Raw genomic sequence first — 26,362 nt, forward strand, 5'->3', positions numbered from 1 at the left:
TTGAAGTCCAAATTTTAAGGAGAATGAGTCCCATGACACATTTCCTCATGCTTCGGCCTCACGTAGACCAGTCAACTTCCAGGTGTGACCGGAGCAGGGCTCGTCGTCTTTTTCAGAGTCACTTTGCATGAGTTATCTGGGCCTGGTCTCGCCTCCCCGGCCTTAGGTACTGAAGGTTTTACATAACCGTGGTGGATCCAGGCCGGGATTCCCTCTACCTTCATGGCAGTGGGAGTGGTCTGGTGTCCCTTCCACCATGGGCACAAGGGGGCTACGTTCCAGTCCTTGATCCACACTCGATCACATGGGGAGAAAGGGTGAACTGGGGAGAATAAGCTAATGGGGCATTTCTCATTTACCCAGGCTGAGATTGTTTGTGTAATTTTTCCTAAGGCCTGTAGCTGTCGCTGTAACTTAATTTCACCTAACTCTCAGGGAGTGCCTGGAAGTCCCCATAGTTTGGGAGGAGGTCTATGATATAATATTTCATAAGAGGAATATCCTGTTTTTCTAGAAGGGGTAAATTTAATCTTAAATAATACCACAGGGAGAGCTTGTACCCATTTTAATCCTGTTTCTTGACATGCTTTCCCTAAACTATTTTTGATAGTCTGACTCATCTGCTCCACCTTTCCGGAACTCTGAGGTCGGTAGGCAGCATGCAGTATCCATGTGATCCCCAATACCCGTGCTGTTTTCTGTACCAAGTCAGCCATAAACACTAGCCCGTTATTTGAGCCAATTCGTAAGGGCAGTTCAAACCTGGGAATAAGATCTCGAAGAAGCACACGGGTTACTTCAACAGCTTTCTCAGTTCGCGTTGGATAAGCCTCCACCCACCCACAAGAACTAATAAATACTTGCTATCTTCACATTTTGGCACTTCTGTGAAGTCTACTTACAGATCTTCAGCGGAAGCTGCTCCATAAGCTTGTATGCCGGGCGGGATGGTTGGATCCTGCCTTGCATCGTGTTGTTGGCAGATAATACATCGCTGTGCCACTGTTTTGGCAAGGTCTGGTAAATGAGATGTAGAAGTACTGGCCTAACAACTTTTCAAGTGACTCCTGGCCTAGATGGGTGGTTTTATGCACAGCCAGTATGACTGCAGTTCCCAGCAGCTGTGGCACAGCTACTCTCCCATCCAGTAACCAGATCCATCCTTCTTCCATCACCTGTCCTCCCTCTGCCTGGAGAAAGTCCTTTTCTTCTTTAGAATAAGTAGGTAAAAGGTAGGCCACTGGCCTTGGCCAGGGCCCCACAGTCTGGGTTAGAACTCCAACTGCCATTTTTTTCTTTTTCTGACACATACAGTGTAAAAGGCTTTGTCAGATCAGGTAGCCCCAGGGCTGGGACTGACATAAGTTTTTCTTTTAACTCATGAAAGGCTCACTGTTGTTGGGATTCCCATTCAAAAGGTTCCCAGTACCCGCCTTTGTGACCCCATATAGAGGTTTGGCCAGTACTGCAAAGTTTGGGATCCACAGTCTGCAGAACCCTAAGAATTCTCTCACCTGCCTTCTGGTTTTAGGCTACAGTAGGCTGCAGATGACCCGCTTTCTTTCTGAGCTTGATTGACCAAGCGCAAGTCCTGTACTGGCCTGTGGTCTTTGGTCCCCGGCTTGGGAAAAGGCAGGAGGGGAGTGTTCCATGGAGACTGACAAGGGACTATAATTCCAAAGGCTCTCAGGTGCTTGAGATGGACCTGGATACCTTCAAGAGCTTCTCTGGAGGACCGGGTACTGTTTTTGCCTGACCAGCTGGGCCCCAGGCTTAACTTCTGTAAGTACAGGGGTTTGGTTGACTGCCAGCCCTGGAGGGTTATCTTCCACCCACAGCTTTGACCACCACTCAGCCAGAGCTGGTCTTATCTCTTAGCCTGGCTTGGTTAAGAAAAGTCTTCATTCCTCCTCCCGGGGGACCGTAAGGGCCATGATGACTCCCTTTCCAGATAACTTTAGCTGTAAAAGAGCTGTGCTTTGTAAAAAGAGATGGTGGCTCTCAGCTTGCTAAGCAAGTCCCTTCTCAGCAAGGGCAAGGAGCAGTTGGGAATGTACAAGAACTGGTGAATTACTTCGTGTCCCCCTACAGTACAAGTCCAGGGCAAGCAGAAAGCTTGTTTTGCCGAGACTCCTGTGGCTTCGATTGTATCAATAGTCTTTTTGGATAAGGGGGCGACCGGGCTGGTTACTACTGAATGTTCAGCACTAGTATTGACAGGAAACTCAAATGTCCTTGTCCCCAACTGTCATCCTGACCATGGGCTCATTGGGGGCACCTGAGCCGGGTCCCCCTTAGTCCAGTAACCCTTCTGCCAGATTAAACAAGGCCCTTTCGTCCTTGCCTGAGACCTCTGGCTTGGAGCCATTTTGTTTCTTCTTTAACTGGGGGCACTTGTCTTTCCAGTCTTAGGTTGTAAACGAGCTACCAAGGGAGGGGTTTCTCCTGCAGCTTCACATTCTTTCTTGTCTGCTCTGGTTGGTCTAGGGGTGTATGTGTCTGGTGGAGGCACAGGTGCTGTGGGCTCAGGAGTGAGGAGTCTCTCTTCCAGGTAAGGGCGGGGGGCATTGCTGGTGCCATTTTCTGCCATGGGTCCTCTGACATTGGGTCAGATAGAACTTTAGGAGCTGACTTCCCTTGGCGGGTGGAGCAAGATCCCTCATGGGCTATCTGTCCCTTTGCCACTAACAGTGCTGCTGCCTGTCCTCTCAACCACTGGCGGGGGGTGGGGGGGGTGTAAAACCAGCTGTAACCAAGTGTCTATGTACAGGAACTGGTCTAGATGCCCTGGCTTACAGGTAATCTTGTGCCATACCTTTGAAATAAGGGACCTATCAAGGCTTCCTTCTGATGGCCAATCCACCTCTAATGCTGGCCAGTCTGTCTCACACAAGGTTCTAAGTTTTCCTGGTGTTACAGTAACTCCATAGTCTCCCTTAAATCCCTTTTTGAAAATTTTTTTAACATAGTTCCTAGTGGGGTGGGCTTACCTTGTGTCTGACCCATTTTTCTCTTGAGACAAGACAACACTCACACTATAAGACGGAAAGGGTAAAGGTCACTCACTCGTCTAATTCACACTAAATCAAAATCAGAACCAAAGCTGAAGTGCCAATAAGGGCACGCCTGTTCGTCAAGCACTTCAAGCAAAGTCAAAATCAAAACCAAAGACAAAGTGCCGATAAAGGCACACCGTGGGTGATCAGGCCACACTTCCACTCAAATGGAGTGGGCAAGTTCCCAAGACTGGTCTTACCGTGTTCCAGATGTCCAGACTCCAAGTTCCAATTCCTTCCTAGTGTTCAGCCACTGTATTGATTCTCCATGAGGGCCTGCCATGCACTGCTCTGGTGAGGCGTTCCACTGGTGCAATTGCCTACCCGGGAGCACTCTCAGGATCCGCATCACTCAAGCTGGCCAGTGTCCCCTGCAGGGATGCTCCACAGGGCAGGCTTAAGCCGCCTAAGGGGTTGCCTCGGCCATCTGCTAGTCACCTTGCTTCCCGGTCAGGGAACCAAGAAATGTAGCAGGATGAGCCACAGACAAAACCTCTCAGACACTGGGTTAGAGAAGGAAGTGGCTTTATTTGGCTGGGAGTGTTGGCAGACTTGCATCTTAAAAACCAAGCTCCCTGAGAGAGAGAAATTCCTGCCCCTTTTAAAGGCTTACAACTCTACGGGAGTCCACGTGAAAGGATCGTGATTGATTGAGCCAGCATGGAGTGCATAACTGGGGCTGCATGCATCATTAACAGGACAGAGCAGAACAGAACACAGAGTTTCATAATGCTTTCTCATACAATATCTGGCATCTATAGCTAATACAAGTGGTTAGGTCAGGAGTTGATTTTTAACTACCAGGCCTGGGGTGTGGCACCAGACTGTCTGACTATTGATCTCGTTTCTGCCTTCCTTTAACTTTTGCTTCCTCTTTCGTTTTCTTAAATATGAGACAATAAGAGAGGTGGTCTCCTTCCTTAGTTTCAGTGAAAACACACATTTTCGTATCCTGCCGTTGCCTACCACTTGTTCAGTTCTAGCATCACAATTGCTTTATGAACTAGCTGGACACGGTGGCACATGCCTGTGGTTTCAACTACCAAGGAGACTGAGGCATGAGAATCACGTGAACCCAGGTGGCAGAGGTCGTAGTGAACCAAGATTGTGCCATTCAACTCCAGCCTGGGCAACAGAGAGAGACTCTGTTAAGAAAAAAAAAAAAATTGCTGGCTGGACATGGCTGGACACAGTGGCTCACGCCTGTAATCCCAGCACTTTGGGAGGTCGAGGCAGGTGTATCACCTGAGGTTGGGAGTTTGAAACCAGCCTGACCAACATGGAGAAACCCCATCTCTACTAAAAATACAAAATTAGCTGGGCGTGGTGGCTCATGCCTATAATCCCAGCTACTCGGAAGGCTGAGGCAGGAGAATCACTTGAACCCCGGTTGTGAGCCAATATCACGCCATTGCACTCCAGCCTGGGTAACAAGAGCGAAACTCTGTCTCAAAAAAATAAAAAAATAAAAGTTGCTTTATGGAAGAAAGTAAGTATAGAAGGAGAGAAAGGGATCTGATGACCAAAGCAGGGAATAAGTATTTGGAGTCCACGGCATCCTGAGAACCTCTTGGGAATAGAGTCTAGGCCCCCAGTGCTGTCACTCTTACCCATCCTCCTCTACACATGTGAGATGTTTCAGGACCCAGTGGCCTTTGAGGATGTGGCTGTGAACTTCACCCAGGAAGAGTGGACGTTGCTGGATATTTCCCAGAAGAATCTCTTCAGGGAAGTGATGCTGGAAACTTTCAGGAACCTGACCTCTATAGGTAAGGATGACAGTTTTCCTTTCCTCAGTGCATTAGTGAACCAGTGTTTCTAGCTCATCAATGTTGCTGAGTGATTTTGAACACAGACAGGAAATACTTTGATGAATAAATAAGGCATGGCTGCAGTAAATCATGGGCATAGAATCTAATAATTTTTTCACAATTTTATACGCTTCAGGACTATTTTTCTGTGTCTGTATTTTAGGAAAAAAGTGGAAAGACCAGAGCATTGAATATGAGTACAAAATCCCCAGAAGAAGCTTCAGGTAATTTGCACTTACAAGAGAAAGCACTGTCTCTCTACACAATCTTAGAATATGAGAATATGTTGAAGAGAAGTGAAACAAAGAACTAAATCCAGCATCAAATTCATTTCTTCTTAGAATATTTTCTCAAAACACATATATTTAAATGTGACTGAGGCTGAGGGCTCACTCCTGTAATCCCAGTCCTTTGAGAAGTGGAGATAGGAAAATAGCTTGAGGCCAGCAGTTCAAGAACAGCCTGTACAATATAGCGAGACCACATATCAACAACGGCCAAAAATTAGCTGGGCATTGTGGTATTCATCAGTAGTCCCAGCTACTCAGGAGGCTGAGGCAGGAGGATCACTTGAGCCAGTAAAGGCTACAGTAAGCTATGATGATATCATAGCACTCCAGCATGGGCAACAGGACAAGTACCAGACTCAAAAGAAAAATGACATAGAGTATTTAGTAATTGTAAAATAGTTTACATGGGAATAGTATTAAGCCCCTTATGAACATTTTATTTATTTATTTATTTATTTATTTTTTGAGACGGAGTCTCGCTCTGTCGCCCAGGCTGGAGTGCAGTGGCCGGATCTCAGCTCACTGCAAGCTCCGCCTCCCGGGTTCGGGCCATTCTCCTGCCTCAGCCTCCTGAGTAGCTGGGACTACAGGCACCCGCCACCTCGCCCGGCTAGTTTTTTGTATTTTTTAGTAGAGATGGGGTTTCACCGTGTTAGCCAGGATGGTCTCGATCTTCTGACCTAGTGATCCACCCGTCTCGGCCTCCCAAAGTACTGGGATTACAGGCTTGAGCCACCGTGCCCGGCCAGGAACATTTTTTTAAACAATAGGTATGGCTGGGTCATCTTGTAGAACATGTCCAGTCATCTTCAAACAATTCAGCCAGGGCCGAAAGCCTACACTTTGATGGACAGTGTTAAAAATGCAAGTGCAATACTTGTCGATGAATATAAAATTGCTTATAAACAAACCCTTCATAATGTGCTTCTCATGTTTTACAGGAGTCTCATAGAAGAGAAAGTCAATGAAATTAAAGAAGACAGTCATTGTGGAGAAACTTTTACCCAGGTTCCAGATGACAGGCTGAACTTCCAGGAGAAGCAAACTTCTCCTGAAGTAAAATCATGTGACAGCTTTGTGGGTGGTGAAGTTGGCATAGGTAACTCATCTTTTAATATGAACATCAGAGGTGACATTGGACACAAGGCATATGAGTATCAGGAATATGGACCAAAGCCATATAAGTGTCAACTGAAGCCATATAAGTGTCAACAACCTAAGAATAAGAAAACCTTCAGGTATCGCCCCTCCATTAGAACACAAGAAAGGGATCGCATTGGAGAGAAACCCTATGCTTGTAAAGAATGTGGAAAAACCTTTATTTTCCATTCAAGCATTCGAAGACACATGGTAATGCACAAAGGGGATGGACCTTATAAATGTAAATTTTGTGGGAAAGCCTTCCATTGTTTCAGTTTATGTCTTATCCATGAAAGAACACATGCTGGAGAGAAACCATATGAATGTAAACAATGTGGTAAATCCTTTAGTTATTCTGCTACCCTTCAAATACATGAAAGAACTCACACTGGGGAGAAGCCCTATGAATGTAGCAAATGTGATAAAGCATTTCATAGTTCCAGTTCCTATCATAGACATGAAAGGAGTCACATGGGGGAGAAGCCTTATCAATGCAAAGAATGTGGAAAAGCATTCGCGTATACCAGTTCTGTTCGTAGACATGAAAAGACCCACTCTGGGAAAAAGACGTATGAATGTAAGCAATATGGGGAAGCCTTATCCTATCTTACAAGTTTTCAGACACACAGAATGAACTCTGGAGAAAGACCTTATAAATGTAAGATATGTGAGAAAGGCTTTTATTCTGCCAAGTCATTTCAAACACATGAAAAAACTCACACTGGAGAGAAACGCTATAAATGCAACCAATGTGGTAAAGCTTTCAATCTTTCCAGTTCCTTTCGATATCATGAAAGGATTCACACTGGAGAGAAACCCTATGAGTGTAAGGAGTGTGGGAAAGCCTTCAGATCTGCCTCACAGCTTCGAGTGCACGGTGGGACTCACACTGGAGAGAAACCCTATGAATGTAAGGAATGTGGGAAAGCCTTCAGATCTACCTCACACCTTCGAGTGCATGGTAGGACTCATACTGGAGAGAAAGCCTATGAATGTAAGGAATGTGGGAAAGCCTTCAGATATGTGAAGTACCTTCAAATTCATGAAAGGACAGAAAAACACATAAGAATGCCCTCTGGAGAAAGACCTTATAAATGTAAGATATGTGAGAAAAGCTTTTATTCTGCCAAGTCATTTCAAACACATGAAAAAACTCACAGTGGAGAGAAACCCTACAAATGCAAGCAATGTGGTAAAGCCTTCAGATGTTGCAATTCCCTTCGATATCATGAAAGGACTCATACTGGAGAGAAACCCTATGAATGTAAGCAGTGTGGGAAAGCCTTCAGATCTGCCTCACACCTTCGAATGCATGGTAGGACTCACACTGGAGAGAAACCCTATGAGTGTAAGCAATGTGGGAAAGCCTTCAGTTGTGCCTCAAACCTTCGAAAGCATAGTAGGACTCACACTGGAGAGAAACCTTATGAGTGTAAGCAATGTGGGAAAGCCTTCAGATCTGCCTCAAACCTTCAGATGCATGAAAGAACTCACACTGGAGAGAAACCCTATGAATGTAAGGAATGTGAAAAAGCATTCTGTAAATTATCTTCTTTTCAAAAACATGAAAGGAAGCATAGAGGAGAAAAGCCCTATGAATGTAAGCATTGTGGGAATGGATTCACATCTGCCAAGATCCTTCAAGTACATGCAAGAACACACATTGGAGAGAAACACTATGAATGTAAGGAATGTGGAAAAGCATTCAATTATTTTTCTTCCTTGCATATACATGCAAGGACTCATATGGGAGAGAAGCCATATGAATGTAAGGGTTGTGGGAAAGCATTCAGCTAGCCTGGTTCCTTTTATGGACATGAATAGACTCACACTGGAAGGAAACACTATGAATGCAAGCAATGTGGCAAAGCTTTCACATGTTCCAGTTCTTTTCAATACCATGAAATGACTCACACTGGGGAGAGACCCTATCAATGTAAGCAGTGTGAGAAAGCCTTCATTTCTTTTACTTCTTTTCAATGTCATGAAAGGACTCACATGGGAGAGAAACCCTATGAGTGTATGCGATGTGGAAAAGCATTTCTTCTAGTTCCCTTCAATATCATGAAAGGACTTACACTGGAGTGAAGCCCTATGAATGTAAGCAGTGTGAGAAAGCCTTCAGATCAGCCTCACACCTTCAATGGCATGGAAGCATTCACACTTGGGAGAAACCCTATGAATGTAAGCAGTGTGGGAAAGCCTTCAGATCTGCCAAGATTCTTTGAATACAGATAATGAATGTAAACAATTAACTTTATCATAACTGTATACTAACATGTTATTTTTAAATGATTAAGCTATAATAAAATACCCTGTTGGTTTTATGTATTAGATCAAGCTTATAATGTTACATTGTTATTACTTGGACATTGTGAGTCAGTATTACCATGTGGATAAAATGTCAGACATCTTTTTCCTCATGGAAATTGTACTTTTTGCACCAGGCACAGTGGCCAGTGGCTCATGCCTGTAATCCCAGCACTTTGGGAGGCCGAGGCAGGCAGATCATGAGGTCAAGAGATCGAGACCATTCTGACCAACATGGTGAAACCCTGTCTCTACTAAAAATACAAAATTAGCTGGGTGTGGTGGCACACACCTGTAGTCCCAGCTACTCGGGAGGCTGAGGCAGGAGAATCACTTGAACCTGGGAGGCGGCGGTTGCAGTGAGCAGAGATCACACCACTGCATTCCAGCCTGGCAACAGAGCAAGACTCCATCTCAAAAGAAAACTGCCAGGCGCAGTCTCTCACACGTGTAATCCCAGCACTTTGGGAGGCCGAGGAGGGCAGATCATGAGATCAGGAGATCGAGACCATCCTGGCTAACACAGTGAAACCCCATCTCTACTAAATATACAAAAAAAAAAAAAATTAGCCGGGCGTGGTGGCTGACGCCTGTAGTCCCAGCTACTCGGGAGGCTGAGGCAGGAGAATGGTGTGAACCTGGGAGGTGGAGCTTGCAGTGAGCTGAGATCACGCCACTGCACTCTAGCCTGGGTGACAGAGTGAGACTCCGTCTCAAAAAAAAAAAAAAGAAATTTTACTTTTCATGCTTATGTACTTATTTTTTATTTTGACCCTAATTTTGCTGAGTGTGTGTGTGTGTGTGTGTGTGTGTGTGTGTGTGTGTGTGTTTTAAATAGTCGCATTCTGTCGCCCAGGATAGAGTGCAGTGGTGCATCACAGCTTACTGCCACCTCCACCTCCTAGGTTCAAGTGATTCTCCTGCTTCACCCCCGTGAGTAGCTGGGACTACAGGCGTGCTCCACCAGCTAATATTTGTATTTTTTAGTAGAGATGGAATTTTACCATATTAGCCAGGTTAGTCTCAAACTCCAGACCTCGTGATCCACCCACCTTGGCTTCCTAAAGTGCTAGGATTCCAGACATGAACCACTGGGCCCAGCCTCAACCCTAATTTTTCATTCACTCATAATACCAAAAGTTATCTCATATACCTCTGAGTGCCTTCTTCCCCAAAACCACCAGTGCCATACCTGCTGTCAGCAAGGGTGTAATATAGCGTAGTGGTAAATATGACCACAAGTCATAAATGACTGTGGGATGTATGAGAATTACAAGTCACATTAGTAAGGAGAAAAATTTTGGTCATGGTTATGATTTGAAATATGTTTTCTTTTATCACATTTAGAAATGTAGTTATAAAATGTTCATGTTCTCTTTTTTTGTCCTGATCCATCATGGTCACTGAGGAGCGTTGTCTCATATGCCCGGTGTGTGACTTCTGTCTCTCCAGTGGTAAAAGACTTGGCCTTGGCTGGACACAGTGGCTCACACCTGTAATCCCAGCACATTGGGAGGCTGAGGCAGGTAGATCACCTGAGGTCAGTGGTTTGAGACCAGCCTGACCAATGTGATGAAACCCCATCTCTACTAAAAATACAAAAATTAGCCGGACGTGGTGGCATGCTTCTGTAATCCTAGCTAGTCAGGAGGCTGAGACAGAAGAATCACTTGAATCCAGGGGGAGGGCAGAGGTTGCAGTGGGCCAAGATGGCACCATTGCACTACTGCATGGGTAAAAAGAGTGGAACTCCGTCTCAAGAAAAAAGACTTGGCCTTGTGGTGAGGGGAGGTCAGCTCTAGACTCCTGGTCCTGTTTTTGCCTTATTCTCTAAAGACTAAAATATTTCCTGAAATGTATTGGCATTGTTTACTAGAAAGTACCTTAGTTAAAATGTACACGTTCATTTATGCCTTATAAAGCTATATTTTTTCAAATTGCTTTACTGAGACATAGGAGGGTAATAAATTTGTGTAAATATTCTAAATACAAGCCTTTTTTTCTCTGATAATGTGCTGTTGATGCTAACTTGTCAACAGCCTGCTTATCTCAGCAGTGTAAAGTTAACAGCAACGTGGAAAAGTGACATTTATATATTATTCAATGGCGTAGAACAATTCAATCACTTCTCTTAAGGTACCAATGAAGCTTTTCTTCAGAAACCCTTATTTTAAAAAAACCCTAAGGTCAAAATCAGGCACCAAAGGGTTCAGCATCAATCGCTGACCAAACCCTATTTGTGTTTGGAGATGACACACCCAGTCCCAGATAATGTATCCACATCAGTGAAGGGTGGAATCATTGATTGTCAGATCACACAAAGTGACTCACAGCAGGGAAGACAGGGCAGTGGCAGAGATGGTGGCACCTGACCAGGTGCAGTGGCTCACACCTGTAATCCCAGCACTTTGGGAGGCTGCGGCGGGTGGATCACTTGAGGTCAGGAGTTCAAGACCAGCCTGGCCAACATGGTGAAACCCCATCTCTACTAAAAATACAAAAATTAGATGGGCATCATGGTGTGTGCCTGTAATTCCAGCTACTCAGGAGGTTGAGACAGGAGAATTGTTTGAGCCTGGGAGGCGGGATGTTACACTGAACTGAGAATAGGCCATTGCACTCTCCAGCCTGATGAGCAGAGTGAGACTCCATCACAAAAAAATAAAAATAAATTTAAAAAACAGGTGGGTGCACCTGGATCTAACCCCCGTCTCATCCTTCTGCCTTGAAGGCCAAATGCACCCTGATACTTTTCACCGAAGAGTAGAAACACCACCATCCACTTGACCCCAAATGTGACTTTGCACAGGATGCAAGCACAGTGTTGGAATGGCCAATGACAGTAACAATAGAAGTGCAGGGTGAGGGTGATGAACAGGACACACTGGAGAGCCTGACATTGGTCTAGACTATGGGAGTATCTTGATCTTTCACAAAGAGCCAAGTAGCAACCCAGAGAGACATTGGAGCACAGTCCCAAAGGGTGTTCATATGCCAGGAAGGCCACTAATTTTGGAAGGCAGTGATGTTAGTGCCTGTTGGAGTCCTGATCCTTCATAACATATGCTTTTCTGCATCTGGTTAGACAAGGAAATCTGCAATTTTTGACTTTCAGCATTTAGAAATAAGTTATTTTAGCAGTCCACACACGTAGTTTATTCTGAACTAACTTGAGACACACAGCTACAGATAGGGAATATCATGAGTATTTCCAAGACTAAAACTCTTCGTGAAGTCAGTGGGACCCTCTCATGGGAGGGTTTTAAGACCACAATCAAAAAAGTGGGGAAACATTAGAGTGGAAAGAGGGCAGCAGAAGGTCAGGGGCCTTCCCCAGAGGCCTAACACACCCAACATTACCCTGGATGAGAACAAATACATACCATAACACCACACTCTCTTCAATGTATAACAGAGAAAATGAAACGAATTCAAACTAAGCTTTCAGAATTCCACGTTATACAATTAATAAGGTTTTAACATTACTCTGTGTTGATGTTAAGGAATTATTAAATATGAACAACATTTTCTGGTTATATATGGAAAATACCTTGATTCATGAGATATGAAAATGCTCATTTTTAGATATGCATGTTTTACTTTTGTGCTTTTTTTAATAAAACAAGGTGGAAAAACAGGAAAAAAATTTCAGATCAAGGAAGTTAAGCAGATTAATAGGAGAAAAGTTATACAAATTTAACATGTATATATGGGAGCCTTCAGAATGAAGACCCACCCATCAATAAGACAAAAACTTGTATACCATTCCAGGATAGGAACGAATGCAGATGTGGCATGGCCAAAAAAATCCCAGGTTTGATGGGTAAGTCAGATTTAATAGCAAGACAGATTCTGCAAGAGGAAAGGAAGAAAGCTTGGCTAGCAAAGCAGACCTTGTTGTGTAGATGAAGGCTCCCTCAGAGAGAACAGGTGGGAAATTCTGCTTTTCAGACTTTCATTTAGAATTTTAAGTAATAGACACAGGATTATGCTATGTTGCCCCAGCTGCTCTCTAATTCTTTGTCTCAAGCAATTCTCCCAAAGTGCTGGGATTCCAGGCATGAGCCATCATGCTCAGACAGGGTTTGTCCCCTTATAAAGAATTATTCATTGCTGAGCACAGTGGCTCACATCCGTAATCTCAACAATTTGGGAGGCCAAGGCAGGAGGATCACTTGAGCCCAGGAGCTCAAGACCAGCCGCAGCAACATGACGATTCCCTCTCTATACACAAAATACAAAAAATTAGCTGGTTATGGTGGCACGTACCTGTACTCCCAGCTATCCAGGAGGCTGAGGCAGAAGGATAACCGAAGCCTGGGAGGTTGATGCTGCAGTGAGCTGTGATTGCGCCACTGTACTCCTGCCTGGACAATTGAGTGAGAGCCTTTGTTAAAAAACAAAAAAAAAGTGTTCATCTATTGCAGCTTCAGATTTTTTAAATGAATTGTAAATTGTATTTTCATTACAATTGGAAAGATAAGAAAATTTTGCACAGAAAAGCCCAGATAAAGACAGATTTCAGGAAAAAATCTTTTGTCTTACATAGCGTTAGTTTCAAAATTCTTATTTTTTTCTTTTTTTGAGATAAAGTTTTGCTCTTGTTGCCCAGGCTGGAATGCAGTGGCGCAATCTTGGCTCACTGCAACTTCTGCCTCCCACATTCAAGCAATTCTCCTGCCTCAGCCTCCTGAGTAGCTGGGACTACAGGCGCATGCCACCATGCCTGGCTAATTTTTGTACTTTTGGTACAGATAGGGTTTCGCCATGTTGGCCAGGATGGTCTGGAACTCCTGACCTCAGGTTATCCACCCACCTAGGCCTCCCAGAGTGCTGGGATTACAGACGTGAGCCACCGCGTCTGGCCAAAAACGTGAACTTTCTACTTTGGGTACCACCATTTTGGCGGGCATCAGATCCTCCATGCCCGAGCTCTGTGGGTGCTGCTGCCTCTCTCCACCTTGGGCACCACATCCCAGGACCCCAATCCCACCGCCTGGCTTGAGCTTTAGAGCAGCTGCTGCTGCAGGGCCCTCACCTGCCACCACCAACGTCGCGATTTAGAAGTCTTTTAATGCATTTAAATATCTTAGAATGTGTCTTCTCCATTTTATACACACAATCATGAGGAGAGCAGGGACTCTATTGGTGTATTATTCACATAGTTGGATTGAGGGTGTTTGTCTCATGAAACTAATCAGTGGAGTGGGAAGCAGCTGAATAACCTGCAGGGGGCAGCAGAGCCCGAGGCCAGTGTGGAGCCTGCAAAGGAAGGGAAAGGAAGCTCCTTGGGGTTTCCGGGGCACCCTGCCTTCCCATACAGGTGGCCTCCAGCTGCCCAGAACAGCTGCAGAGAGTGGATTCTGAGAAGCTGCAGGGCCCTGGAAAGCAGGAGACCTACATGCAGGTGTGCTTGGGGGTTCCATCCTTTCTGAGGTTGCCCCTCTGAAGCCTGGGGCCGTTTCCTGGGAAGTGTTTTGGTTTTGACATGCATAGAGTGGCTGGGGTCAGACTGTCATTGTTACATACGAAGAAAATCTGTTAAGGTCAACCTCAGTGAGACTTGTTTGGTTTGTCTTACAACAAAGGGCCTATGAAGTTGACAGTTTATGTAGGTCAGAAGATTAAATTGTCACCAGGTGAGAGTTTCCTGCTGAGGAAAATGAAGATCTGGAAGGAGAGGGCATTTCTATACTGTGAAGGGGTGGGGGTGGGCAGCGGGGAGAGCGAAGATGAGGAAGCCTTGGCCTTGCCTCATCTCCATTTCTGGCTCCCTGGAGGACATCTGCTTCTCCCTCCTGGTGCAGTCATTCTCGGCCTGGTCTGGGTTCCCCTCCTGCTCTGAGCCAAAGGGGGTGGCTTTATGGGGGCAATAAGCTCCTGGTGTCTACCCTAAAGGTTTGCTGAAAACTCACTGACATGAGGCAGTTGGATTAACTCTGAAAAGGCATACAAATTTATTTAGAGTGTACAGCAGGAACCTTCAGAATGAAACCCGCCCAACAATAACACGGAAAAGCTTATATACCATCCTGAGGACAGCAAAGAATGCGGACTCAGCATGGCCCAAAAATCCCAGGTTATGTTGGCAAATTGGATTTAGTGGCAAGACATCTTCTGACAGAGGGAAAGAAAGGGGCTTGACTAGCAAGGATGGACTGTTGTATAAATGAAGCCTCTCACAAAGAAAAGAGAAATGCTTCTTTTCCAACTTTATAACATTTTTCTTTTTATTTGGGTACTTAAATAATAAAGATGGGCGTCTCTCTGTGTTGACCAGGCCTTCAACTCCTTGCTTTAAGGCAGGGATGTCCAATCTTTTGCCTTCCCTGGGCCACATTGGAAGAAGAATTGTCTTGGGCCACACATAAAACACCACTAACACTAATGACAGCTGATGAGCAAAAAAAAAAAAGAAAAGAAAAGAAAAGAAAAAATCGCAAAAAAATCTTTTTTTTTTAAAAATCTGGTATCTCACTATCGCCCATGCTGGAGTGCAGTGGCATGATCTTGGCTCACTGCAGCCTCTGCTTCCGGGTCCCAGCGATTCTCCTGTCTCAGCTTCCTGAGTACCTGGAACTGCAGACGCCTGCCACCACACCTGGCTAATTTTTGTATTTTTAGTAGAGACGGGGTTTCACCATATTGGCCAGGCTGGTCTCGAACTCCTGACCTTGTAATCTGCCCGCCTCGGCCTCCCAAAGTGCTGGGATTACAGGAGTGAGCCACGGTGCACGGCAGAAAATCGCAAAAAGAAATCTAGTATTTTAAGAAAGTTTACTAATTTGTGTTGGGCTCTATTCAAAGCCGTCCTTGGCCCGCATGCCATAGGTTGGACAAGCTTGCTTTAAGAGATCCTCCAACCTCGGCCTCCGAAATTGCTGGGATTGGAGCCGTGAGTCACGGCTTCCTGCCGGTGTTCAGGTTTTAAAGATACCAGACCCTGCATCTCTACTAGTTCCGGTGAAGGGAAATAAGCAGGAAGGGGGCCATGGCTTCGTTAACGGATATTCTCGCAGATGCACATTTTCCTCCCGGAGGCACCTTTGCAAGACCACTCTGTTGGCCAAGCGGCCACGATTTCAAAATATGTCAAAGGAGTGACCGGACGCGGTGGCTCACGCCTGTAATCCTAGCACTATGGGAGGCCGGGGCGGATCGCTTGAGCTCATGAGTTCGAGACCAGCCTGGCTGAAACCCCATCTCTACTAAAAATACAAAAATTAGCAGGGTTGGTGGAGCACGCCTGTAGTCCCAGCTACTAGGGAGGCTGAGACAGTAAAATCGCTTGAACCCAGGAGATGGAGATTGCCGTGAGCCAGGACAGCGCCACGGCACTCCAGCGTGGATGACAAAGTGAGACCCAGTCTCAAAAAAAGAAAAAAAAAAGTCAAAGAAATATATTTTGGGGTAAAAAAAATTTAATTTCCTTCACCTCTATTGGACTCTTGAGCCTGGAATTCCCTACACACATTTGTGACCCTTTGCAGGGCGAAGGAGCCCATTGAGTGAAAAAGACAACAGTGCCCCTTGTAGAAATTAGGAGCAAGTTTGGCTGAAATGCCAATATCCGAAGGGCAGGGAGCTGAAACTGAGCTCATTTAGAGAACCTGCGGCTGGAACAGGACCCACCTTCTCTGCAGGGCCCTGTTACCCAGGGCTTCTGCTGTCACTCAGGGCTGAGGGGGCGGGGCAGGATGCTCTATCCAATCGGGGTGCTGGGGCGGGGCCCTGCCAGCTGTTATCCGCCGGAAGGCGGGCGCCAAGTTGCGGGTTTCCTCGGCTGCTAACCGCGACCTGAGGTCAGGATTCTTTCTTTCCTGCTCTGAGACAGACCAGGTCCCTCCTCCGTAGCTTTTGTCTTTCTGTTGCCTGCGCCGTGTCCTGGACTGCTCACGGGAGTCCTGCAGGAGACGCCGGAATATCTGGAAGCTGAAAAATGGTGAGTACGCAGAGCTGGAAGCCCCGAGGTGGGGTTTGAGGGTTAGGGGACGGTCTGGTCAGAATCGCCGAATCCGGGGAACGCGGACCTCCCGGTTGCGACTCGGGGGGTCTGAGGCCCAAATACCCCTGGCGCAGCTCAGACCTCGGTCCCTTTGGCCTCAGGGTGGGTCTGGGCCGGCTGTCGGGACCGGGATCCCGGGCGTCCTGTTCCGTCCCTGCGCGGCGACTGGGGCCCTTGCCCCGAAGCTCTCTCTGGGCAGCTCTGCGCCCGCAGCCTCGCGTCTCCCCACATTGTGCGGAAGTCATGGGGGGAATCCCGCCTCTTGTGTGGGGTTCCCAGTCACACTTCTGTTAAAAATCAAACTGAGACACTGTTAACAAGTGAAGAGTATTTGGGGCAAACAGCTAATCATGAGGGAGAAACACCGGGTCATGACTTGTTAACGGAAAAAAGCCAAACTGTAAAATAACTTAAAGAAGTTTTATTTTGGCTGGGCGTGGTGGCTCACTCCTGTAATCCTAGCACTTTGGGAGGCCGAGGTGGGTGGGTCACCAGCCTGGCCAACATGGTGAAACCCTGTGTAGGGTCCAGCCCTGCTGGGCCTGTGGGTTTTTCGCCTCGTATGCGGAGACGATCTCGTAGAAATAAAGACACAAGACCAAGAGAAAGAAGAAAAGACAGCTGGGCCCAGGGGACCACTACCACCTAGACGCAGAGACCGGTCGGTAGTGGCCCTGAGTGCCTGGCTGCGCTGTTATTTATTGGTTGTGTTGTTATTTATTGGATATAGGACAAGGGGGCAGGGTAAGGAGTGTGAGCCATCTCCAATGATAGGTAAGGTCACACGAGTCATGTGTCCACCGGACAGGGGGCCCTCCCCTCTTTGGTAGCAGAGGCGGGGAGAGAGAGGACACCTTATGTCGTTATTTCTTCTATGCATTTCAAAGACTTTAGTATTTTCACTAATTCTGCTACTGCTATGTAGAAGGCAGAGCCGGGTGTACAGGGTGGAACATGAAAGCAGACCAGGAGTGTGACCACTGAAGCACAGCATCACAGGGAGAGGTCTGGCCTCCTGATGGCTGCGCGTGGGCCTGGCTGTCAGGCCCTCCACAAGAGGTGGTGGAGCAGAGTCTTCTCTAACTCCCCCGGGGAAAGGGAGACTCCCTTTCCTGGTCTGCTAAGTAAGGAGTACCTGCCCCTGGCACTGATGCTACCACTAGACCAAGGTGCGCTAAGTAACGGTGCCTCCCCGGGCGCTGGTGTTACTGCTAGACCAGGGAGCCCTCTAGTGGCCCTGTCCTGGGATAACAGAGGGCTCACACTTGTCTTCTGGTCACTTCTCACCGTGTCCCTTCAGCTCCTATCTGTGTTTATGGACTAGTTTTTCCGAGGTTATAATTGTAGAACAAAGATTATTATAATATTGGAATAAAGAGTAATGCTACAAACTAATGATTAATGATATTCATATATAATCATATCTATCATCTATTTCTAGTGTAACTATTCTTATTCTATATATTTTATTTGTTATACTGGAACAGCTTGTTCCCTCGGTCTCTTGCCTCGGCACCTGAGTAGCTTGCCGCCCACATCTTCCCCGTTTTTATTGACTAGGATCGTCATCGCCATCACTGCTTGTCATTGACTTCGGACTTGTCCTCGGACTCCTTGGAGACATCTGCAGACTAGAAGCAGACAACATAAACATACCAATATTAATAATGCCAGTGACAACAATGATCCTCCGAGGGGTTTGATCCATTTAAAGGGATTAAGATCATAATCCTTTAGTTATTCCTTCAAAAATGTCTGAGCCAGGAACAGTAGTTAAATGAGCCTGTGAGGCTTCAAACATTTGTTCAAAGTTTTGAAATATCTAAGGTTAAAGTATCATCCCAGGCTTTTAAACGTATTGAGACTTTTTCCCAGCTATGTTGATCTTTATTATAAGCATAAGGCATTGGCCGGGTGCGGTGGCTCAAGCCTGTAATCCCAGCACTTTGGGAGGCCGCGACGGGTGGATCACGAGGTCAGGAGATCGAGACCATCCTGGCTAACACAATGAAACCCCGTCTCTACTAAAAATACAAAAAAATTAGCCGGGCGAGGTGGCGGGCGCCTGTAGTCCCAGCTACTCGGGAGGCTGAGGCAGGAGAATGGCGTAAACCTGGGAGGCGGAGCTTGCAGTGAGCCGAGATAGCGCCACTGCACTCCAGCCTGGGCGACAGAGCAAGACTCCGTCTCAAAAAAAAAAAAAAAAAAAGCATAAGGCATTGTACAATAATCAGAAGTATTCCAATCACACTGTAATTTCATACAGCGTTCCAAATTCATAATTCTATCTCCCAGCCAGATTACACTCTTGTGGAGATTTGATTAGCCAATTTTTAATCAACTTGAGCCTGAGAATCCCAGAGTCTGGTGGTTTTTCTGCCATGATTCAACATACTGAGTGGTTTGAACAGAGTTATGGATAGCAACTCCAGCAGTCGCTGCTGTTGCAGTAACCACAGTTAGTCCTGCAATGACTGCAATAAGAGTAAAAATGAATCTGTTGGTTCTTTTGAGGATACTAAGAACTTCATTGACTATGTGTATAGAGGAGGAAGACTCCCATGGGCGATGTAAAGAAACTGGTATCCATAGCCCCTCCCTAGCCCTTACCAAGAGAATACTTGTTCTGGGATTAAAAGTAGCATTGATACACGTGAACAGCTTACAGTTATCACATTCTATAGTTCGTGTATTGGGAGTGATAATTACATTTCCATAACAGCATATAAGGGGGGGGTGGACACAGCTCTTGATAGGTATCACCTGTTCTGACATCAAGGCGATGTTGAATATGGGTGTCTTGGTATTAGTAGGAGAGAGTTGATAGATAGTGTTCCATAGCCTTATTCCTGCCATGGCTACAGCTAATTTCCATGATTCAGGATGTTCTGGGTTAACCATTGGGTGTATCATTTTTGATCTAGGAAAAACTGTGCCTGTGTCTATCCACTTAAATGGGTAAGGAGACACCTATTCCCTCAACCTGTAGGACTGCCATCCGTCCTCTACATAATCTAACAAAAAACTAAACAATGAGCATTTCATATTTTGGCCAGAGCAATTCCGCCAATAATACCCTCTTGGAGCCCAGTCAATAACACCTGTAGCTAGACTTTGGAACACTATGGATTTTGAAGCATTACAATCATTCCATACAATTGAATTTACTAAAAAAGGTCCCTTTGTAGGTTCCTTGGAGCAGTCTAGCAGTCCTATTGTTTTATTATTTGTGGTAACAGGAACCCTCCATTCCTCATGTGGATTAGGTTTTAACAGTCATAAGTTGAAAATAATTGCTACTGAACACATTAGGTACTTGATAAGAATCATCACTAGAGGATAGTACAGTCCACATCCAATTCTGATAAGAATAAGCTAAGCAGCCAGGCGACGTTCCAATGCACAGTGGTGGATATTTGTAGCCGACTGACAAATGAAAGTGCATACCTTCGCCAGGCACGGTGGCTCACGCCTGTAATCCCAGCACTTCAGAAGTCCAAGGTGGGCGGATCACAAGGTCAGGAGATCAAGATCATCCTGGCTAACACGGTGAAACCCCGTCTCTACTAAAAATAGAGAAATTAGCCAGATGTGGTGGCGGGCACCTGTAGTCCCAGCAACTTGGGAGGCTAAGTCAGGAGAATGGCATGAACCCAAGAGGTGGAGCTTGCAGTGAGCCAAGATTGCTCCACTGCACTCTAGCCTGGGCGACAGAGCCAGACTCCATCTCAAAAAAAAAAAAAAAAGAAAGTGCATACCTTCTTCTGGTTGAGCGGGAAACCTGTCATCATTAGCGACTGGCATGAATGCATTATTATTAGTGTAAGCTTTCACTGAGGAGTCCATCCAGGAGACAGAATTAAAGGGGGAAAAGGAACATATGCCCAGTAGGTATAATTTTCAGTTGCCCCAACCCCTGATATGCTCACCACCGCGCTGACTACCATAAAGGCAGGCAGAATTATATTACCCGTCATTTTTGGAATTCCTTTTTCTTGTAGTAATTTTTCTGTTTGATGTGATAAGACCTTTATCTGACCCCATGTTGGTGGAGTAGAATGGTATTGTGGGTCACATGGAGAGATTTTGTCCTAATGTTGAGGTCATGAAGTTTGTGTCGGGCGGCAAACCTTGCCCTTCGATTTCTGACGGTTCTTCGCCTTTTTGTTTCTGAGAGCTTTTCATCTTTGGAGTTATAATGTAATTTCAGTTGCCGGGAGGGAACCCACACAGGTTGTTGTCCTTCTTCTGGGGAAACATAAGCGAAACCCCTCCCCCATGTTACCACGGTGCCTAATTCCCATTTGTGAGTTTTTGCATCCTTCCACCATACCCGCTTTCCTTTTTGTGGATCAAATTTATTTCCAGTGAAATGTTCTGCTGCAGTAAAAGGTTGATTTCTTACTAGGTTCAAGAATTTAGTGTAAAAAGAGCCAGATTTAACTGACAATGAGGGATAGAAGCATCCCTCTTCGCTTTAGTATCCTGTTTTCTTTTCTTTTTTTTGAGACGGAGTTTCACTCCTGTTGCCCAGGCTGGGGTGCAATAGCACGATCTTGGCTCACCACAATCTCCACCTCCCAGGTTCAAGCGATTCTCCTGTCTCAGCCTCCGGTGTAGCTGGGATTACAGGCATGCGCCACCACACCCGGCTAATTTTGCATTTTTAGTGGAGTTGGGGTTTCTCCATATTGGTCACGCTGGTCTTGAACTTCTGACCTCAGGTGATCCGCCTGCCTCGGCCTTCCAAAGTGCTGGGATTACAGGCAGGAACCACCGTGCCTGGCCTAGTGTCCTGTTTTCGAAGTTGATCTTTGAGTGTTTTATTAGCTCGTTCTACCAATGCTTGTCCTTGAGAGTTATAGGGGATGCCAGTTGTGTGAGTAATTGTCCGTGTTTGAGTGAACTTTTTAAAAGCAGCACTAGTGTAGCCGGGACCGTTGTCAGTTTTTAGTTTCTCGGGACAGCCCATAACCGAGAAACATGAAAGCATGTGCTGTTTAACATGAGCTGTACTTTCCCCCATTTGACATGTGGCCCAGAAAAATGAGAAAAGGTGTCAATAGTTACATGTATAAAAGAGAGTTTGCCGAAAGCTGGATAATGAGTCACGTCCATTTGCCAGAGAGCATTCTGTGAAAGTCCTCTAGGATTAACTCATGAAGAAAGTGGCTGTAAAATTAGTACCTGGCAAGTAGGTCAGTGACCTACAATGGTTTTAGCTTGTTTCCATGTAAGGGGGAACTTTTTCTGGAGTCTGGAGTCTGGCAGTGTTGACATGAGTTAAAGCGTGAAAATTTTCTGCATCTGTAAAAATGGGAGCAACTAATGTATCAGCTTTGGCATTGGCTGCTGAGGGGGGGAGGGGCGTGTGAGCCCGAATGTGAGTAATGTAGAAAGAAGAAGACCTTGCTCTTGAGTAGGGACTGAAACCTTTGGAAAAGAAAAAGTAGGTTATCATCAGGCAGAAATTTGATGAAGGCAGTTTCAGTTTTGTGAGCAACATGTACTACCTGTGCAGAATCAGAAACAATGTTAACTGGTTCAGGGAAATCTTCAAGAACAGCCAGGACAGGGATTAGCTCAGCTGGTGCAGAAGTTGCTCCTGGTTAAGAACATGTTCTTTTGGCCCTGTATGTGCTGCTCAGCCATTACAGGAAGCATCAGTAAAAACAGTGACAGCTTCAGCTAATGGAGTGTTTCTAGTAATGTTAGATAAGATCCAAGAAGTGAGTTTAAGGAACTGGAATAGTTTTACGCTTAGGATAATGATTGTCAGTTATACCCGGGAAACCGGCCAAATCTACTTGCCAAGCAATGCAGGTTGCAAAAGCCTATTGGACCTGTAATCGGGTGAGGGGAACAATGATTTTTTGGGGCTCTGTACCCGAAAGACAAAGGAGACGAGAACGAGGCTGACCAATTAAGATAGAAATTTGATCTAGGTAAATGGTAAGTGTCCGTAAAGAGCTGTGTGGGAGAAAACACCATTCAAGTAAATGAGGTCCCTGGATAATGAGTCCTGTTGGTGAATGTTCAGTAGGAAAGATTAGTATTTCAAAAGGTAGGTGTAGATTTGCCCTGGTAACCTGAGATTGTTGAATGCGTTTTTCTGTAAGTTGTCATTCAGAATCTGCTCAGGGATCAAAGACCCTTTGCTGCGTAAATCAGGATTGCCCCGCAACGTTGCAAAAAGATTAGACGTCGCGTATGTAGGAATGCCTAAGGAGGGGCGAATCCAGTTAACATCTCCAAGTAATTTTTGGAAATCATTTACAGTTTTTAAAGAGTCTTGTCTGAGCTGAACTTTTGGGGGCTTAATAACCTTGTCTTCTAGCTGCATTCCTAAATAGTGGTAAGGAGAGGAAGTCTGGATTTGCTTGTTCATAAACCATAAGTTTTACAACAAGTTGTTGGCTGTGGCTATCAGGGATAGCTTTTTCTGCTGCGTCGTGAAGAAGGGCAATAAAGTCTGGATAGGGTTCATGTTGTCCCTGTCTGACGGGTGTAAAAGATGGGCATAATTTGCCATCATCTTGAATCTTATCCCAAGCATCTAGGCAGCATTTTCAGAATCGTTCAATAACCTCATCATTTAGAATAGTTTGGTTTTGAATTGCGGCCCACTGGCCCATTCCCAGTAACTGGTCAGCCATAACGTTAACAGGAGGATTAGAGCCCTGATGAAGACGAATGCGTTCCTGGACAGCATCAACCCACCAAGTCCTGAATTGTAAATATTGAGATTTAGATAAGGCTGACTTTGCTAAAATTTCCCAGTCATAGGGCACCAAACGTTTATCTTCTGCCAGGGCTTTTAATGTGGAATGGACAAAAGTAGAGTTGGTGCCGTACTGCTTCACTGATTCTTTGAAATCTTTGAGGAATTTAAAAGAAAGACTTTCCTAAGTAGCAGGGCATAGCTGAACCTGGCCTGGATGTATGGGGTCAGGTTGAACTACTGCCTGGACAACAGGAATACCAGGAACTGGCTGTGCCCCAGTGGCAGGCAGTTGTGGAGCCTGATTATTTCCCTGAGCAGCCTGATTGTCAGGCTGAGGGGCTTGATTGTCAGGCTGTTGATCTTGAGGAGCCACAGGGTCAGCCGCCTGCTGAGCAGGATCAACGGGCTGTGGCTGATTTGGTGCCAATGGGACGGCGGGTATTGGAGGCTGTAAAATTGCCAGGCTTCGGGATCCCCATATTCTCTTGCCTGTGCTGTAGCCCTCATAAGCGGAGTGTCATTTTCAGGGATGTATGTAACTTGTTGCTGATGAGCGGCAATGGTGGTGTTGGCAACAGCAGTAGCGACCAGACCGGAAGCGGAAAAAGGTTGGAATTTTGAATGGAGGAAGAGTTGAGGATCTGTAGACCCGGCTAAGAGGAGATTACCTGCTGAGCAGGTCTTTCATGGGCCTGAAATCCAGGCTGTCGAGGTATCTGTGGACCAGGCTTGAAGGGAGCATGAGGCTTCAAGGGATCCCGAATTGTGGAAAGAGACCCAGGCTTCAAGGCAGCCTGAGTTGCCGAAAGAGAAACAGGCATGAGAAATGAAAAACTAGGCTGCGGAGGGATAGGGTTGAGGGTCTCGTCTCGTTACCGGGCGGAACAGCAGAAGGTTGAGAGCCCTACAGCAGGGTGAACAGAGACAGGGTTGAGGGCCTCATTACCGGGCCAAGAATTGAGAGCCTCTTCGCCAGGCTGTGTAGAAATCGGAGCCTCTGTATCAGGCTGCATGGAAACAGTTTAGAGCCCCTTTTTCAGGCTGCGTCATGTCATCTGTCTGCATAGCTGGAGCGTTGAGAGTGTGAGGAAAGGTAGGAGGGTCTGACCGTAAGCAACGGCTGTTGGTAATATGTTTCAGCTGGATTTTGCTGGTTGGGGGAAATAAGCTCATTGAGATCAGTTAAAAGTTCATCATAAAGCGATAATGGGGGCGCGGCAGGCTCTGGAGTAGGCGGCGGTGGCACAGGAATGTCAGAGTGGAAGTCCACCTGTAGAATTACGGTCTCAATCTGCACAGTATCCTCAGGGGAAAGAGAACTGAGAACTTCCTCAGCCTCCTTAGAGGAGAGGAAAGGGATCAGTCTCCATGTTGCCTTCCTGAGTCTGTAAGTAGTCTAGGACAGAGCGAACCGAAGCCCAAATTGACCAAATGGTGGGCATAATAATATGTCCCCCTTTATGAGCAATTTTGAATTGTCTGCCAATCTCATCCCAATCTTTAAATTCTAAAGTTCCGTCAGTTGGAAACCAAGGGCAAGGAAGATCTACAACCTCAAACAATTCAATTAACTTATCAGTAGAAACTTTTACACCTCCTTCTTTAAGGAGAGTTTTTATAAAGTTTAAATAAGCTGAGTACTTAGTACTGGCCAGTCCCATGGTGTCCCCGGGATACTCTGAGTGCCCAAGCTTACCACCAAGCTTATTGACCACAATCCTCAGGAATCTGTGGTTGAAATCCTCTGCTGAGTCCTGCGCTCAAAGCGCAACTTCACACAGTGAGGGAGAAACCCACGTTGGAGCGCCAGATGTAGGGTCCAGCCCTACTGGGCCTGTGGGTTTTTCTCCTCATGTGCGGAGATGAGAGATGGTAGAAATAAAGACACAAGACAAAGACATAGAAGAAAAGACAGCTGGCCCTGGGGGACCACTACCACCTAGATGCGGAGACCGGTAGTGGCTCCGAATGTCTGGCTGCGCTGTTATTTATTGGATACAAGACAAGGGGGGAGGGTATGGAGTGTGAGCCCTCTCCAATGATAGGTAAGGTCACGCGAGTCACGTGTCCACCGGACAGGGGGCCCTTCCCTGTTTGGTAGCTGAAGCAGAGAGAGAGAGAGAAGACGACTTATGTCATTATTTCTTCTATGCATTTCAAAGACTTTAGTACTTTCACTAATTCTGCTACTGCTACCTAGAAGGCAGTGCCAGGGTGGAACGTGAAAGCAGACCAGGAGCGTGACTGCTGAAGCACAGCATCACAGGGAGACGGTCGGGCCTCCGGATGGCTGTGGGCGGGCCTGACTGATGTCAGACCTTCCACAAGAGGTGGTGGAGCAGAGTCTTCTCTAACTCCCCTGGGGAAAGGGAGACTCCGTTTCCCAGACTGCTAAGTAATGGGTACCTGCCCCAGGCACTGATGCTACCGCTAGATCACCTGAGGTCAAGAGTTCAAGACCAGCCTGGCCAATATTGTGAAACCCCATCTCTACTAAAAGTACAAATATTAGCTGGGTGTGGTGGCGCATGCCTGTAGTCCCAGTTACTCAGGAGGCTGAGACAGGAGATTTGCATGAACCTGGGGGGTATAGGTGGCAGTGAGCCGAGATCCTGCCACTGCACTCCAGCCTGGGCGACAGAGTGAGACTCCACCTCAAAACAAAAAAAAAAACAGGCCGGGCGCGGTGGCTCATGTCTGTAATCCCAGCACTTTTTGAGGCCATGGTGGGTGGATCACAAGGTCAGGAGATCAAGACTATCCTGGCTAACACAGTGAAACCTGGTCTCTACTAAAAATACAAAAAATTAGCCCAGCGTGGTGGTGGGCGCCTGTAGCCCCAGCTACTCAGCAGGCTGAGACAGGAGAATGGCATGAACCTGGGAGGCGGAGCTTGCAGTGAGCCGAGATCACACCGCTGCACTCCAGCCTGGGCAACAGAGCAAGACTCTGTCTCAGAAAAAAAAAAATAAAGAAAAACCAAAAGACTACAAGTTGGATTCAGTGTATACTGCTGCGGTAATGGG

At 46.2% G+C, this 26,362-nt stretch overlaps 1 protein-coding gene across 13 annotated transcripts in view; it reads left to right on the forward strand.

Moving 5' to 3' along the window:
• The window catches only part of LOC102124420 (uncharacterized), an 81,109-nt gene that overhangs the window by 16,029 nt on the left and 38,718 nt on the right, over nucleotides 1–26,362 (forward strand). For 5 of the 13 annotated variants that reach the window (XM_074025997.1, XM_074026001.1, XM_074026003.1 and 2 more), the window contains 3 exons: nucleotides 4,699–4,825; nucleotides 5,031–5,091; nucleotides 6,099–8,629. The exons of 1 other annotated variant lie outside the window; for it this stretch is intronic. In XM_074025997.1, the coding sequence (XP_073882098.1) occupies nucleotides 4,699–4,825; nucleotides 5,031–5,091; nucleotides 6,099–8,094 (2,184 nt within the window). In that variant the 3' untranslated portion in view covers nucleotides 8,095–8,629. Of the gene's footprint in view, nucleotides 1–519; nucleotides 2,552–4,689; nucleotides 4,826–5,030; nucleotides 5,092–6,098; nucleotides 8,630–26,362 lie in introns of those variants that run through there. 7 more of the 13 variants (XM_074026004.1, XM_074026005.1, XM_074026007.1 and 4 more) reach the window with 4 other exon arrangements.

This window comes from Macaca fascicularis, chromosome 19 (assembly GCF_037993035.2).
Source record: "Macaca fascicularis isolate 582-1 chromosome 19, T2T-MFA8v1.1".
Lineage (NCBI taxonomy): Eukaryota > Metazoa > Chordata > Mammalia > Primates > Cercopithecidae > Macaca > Macaca fascicularis.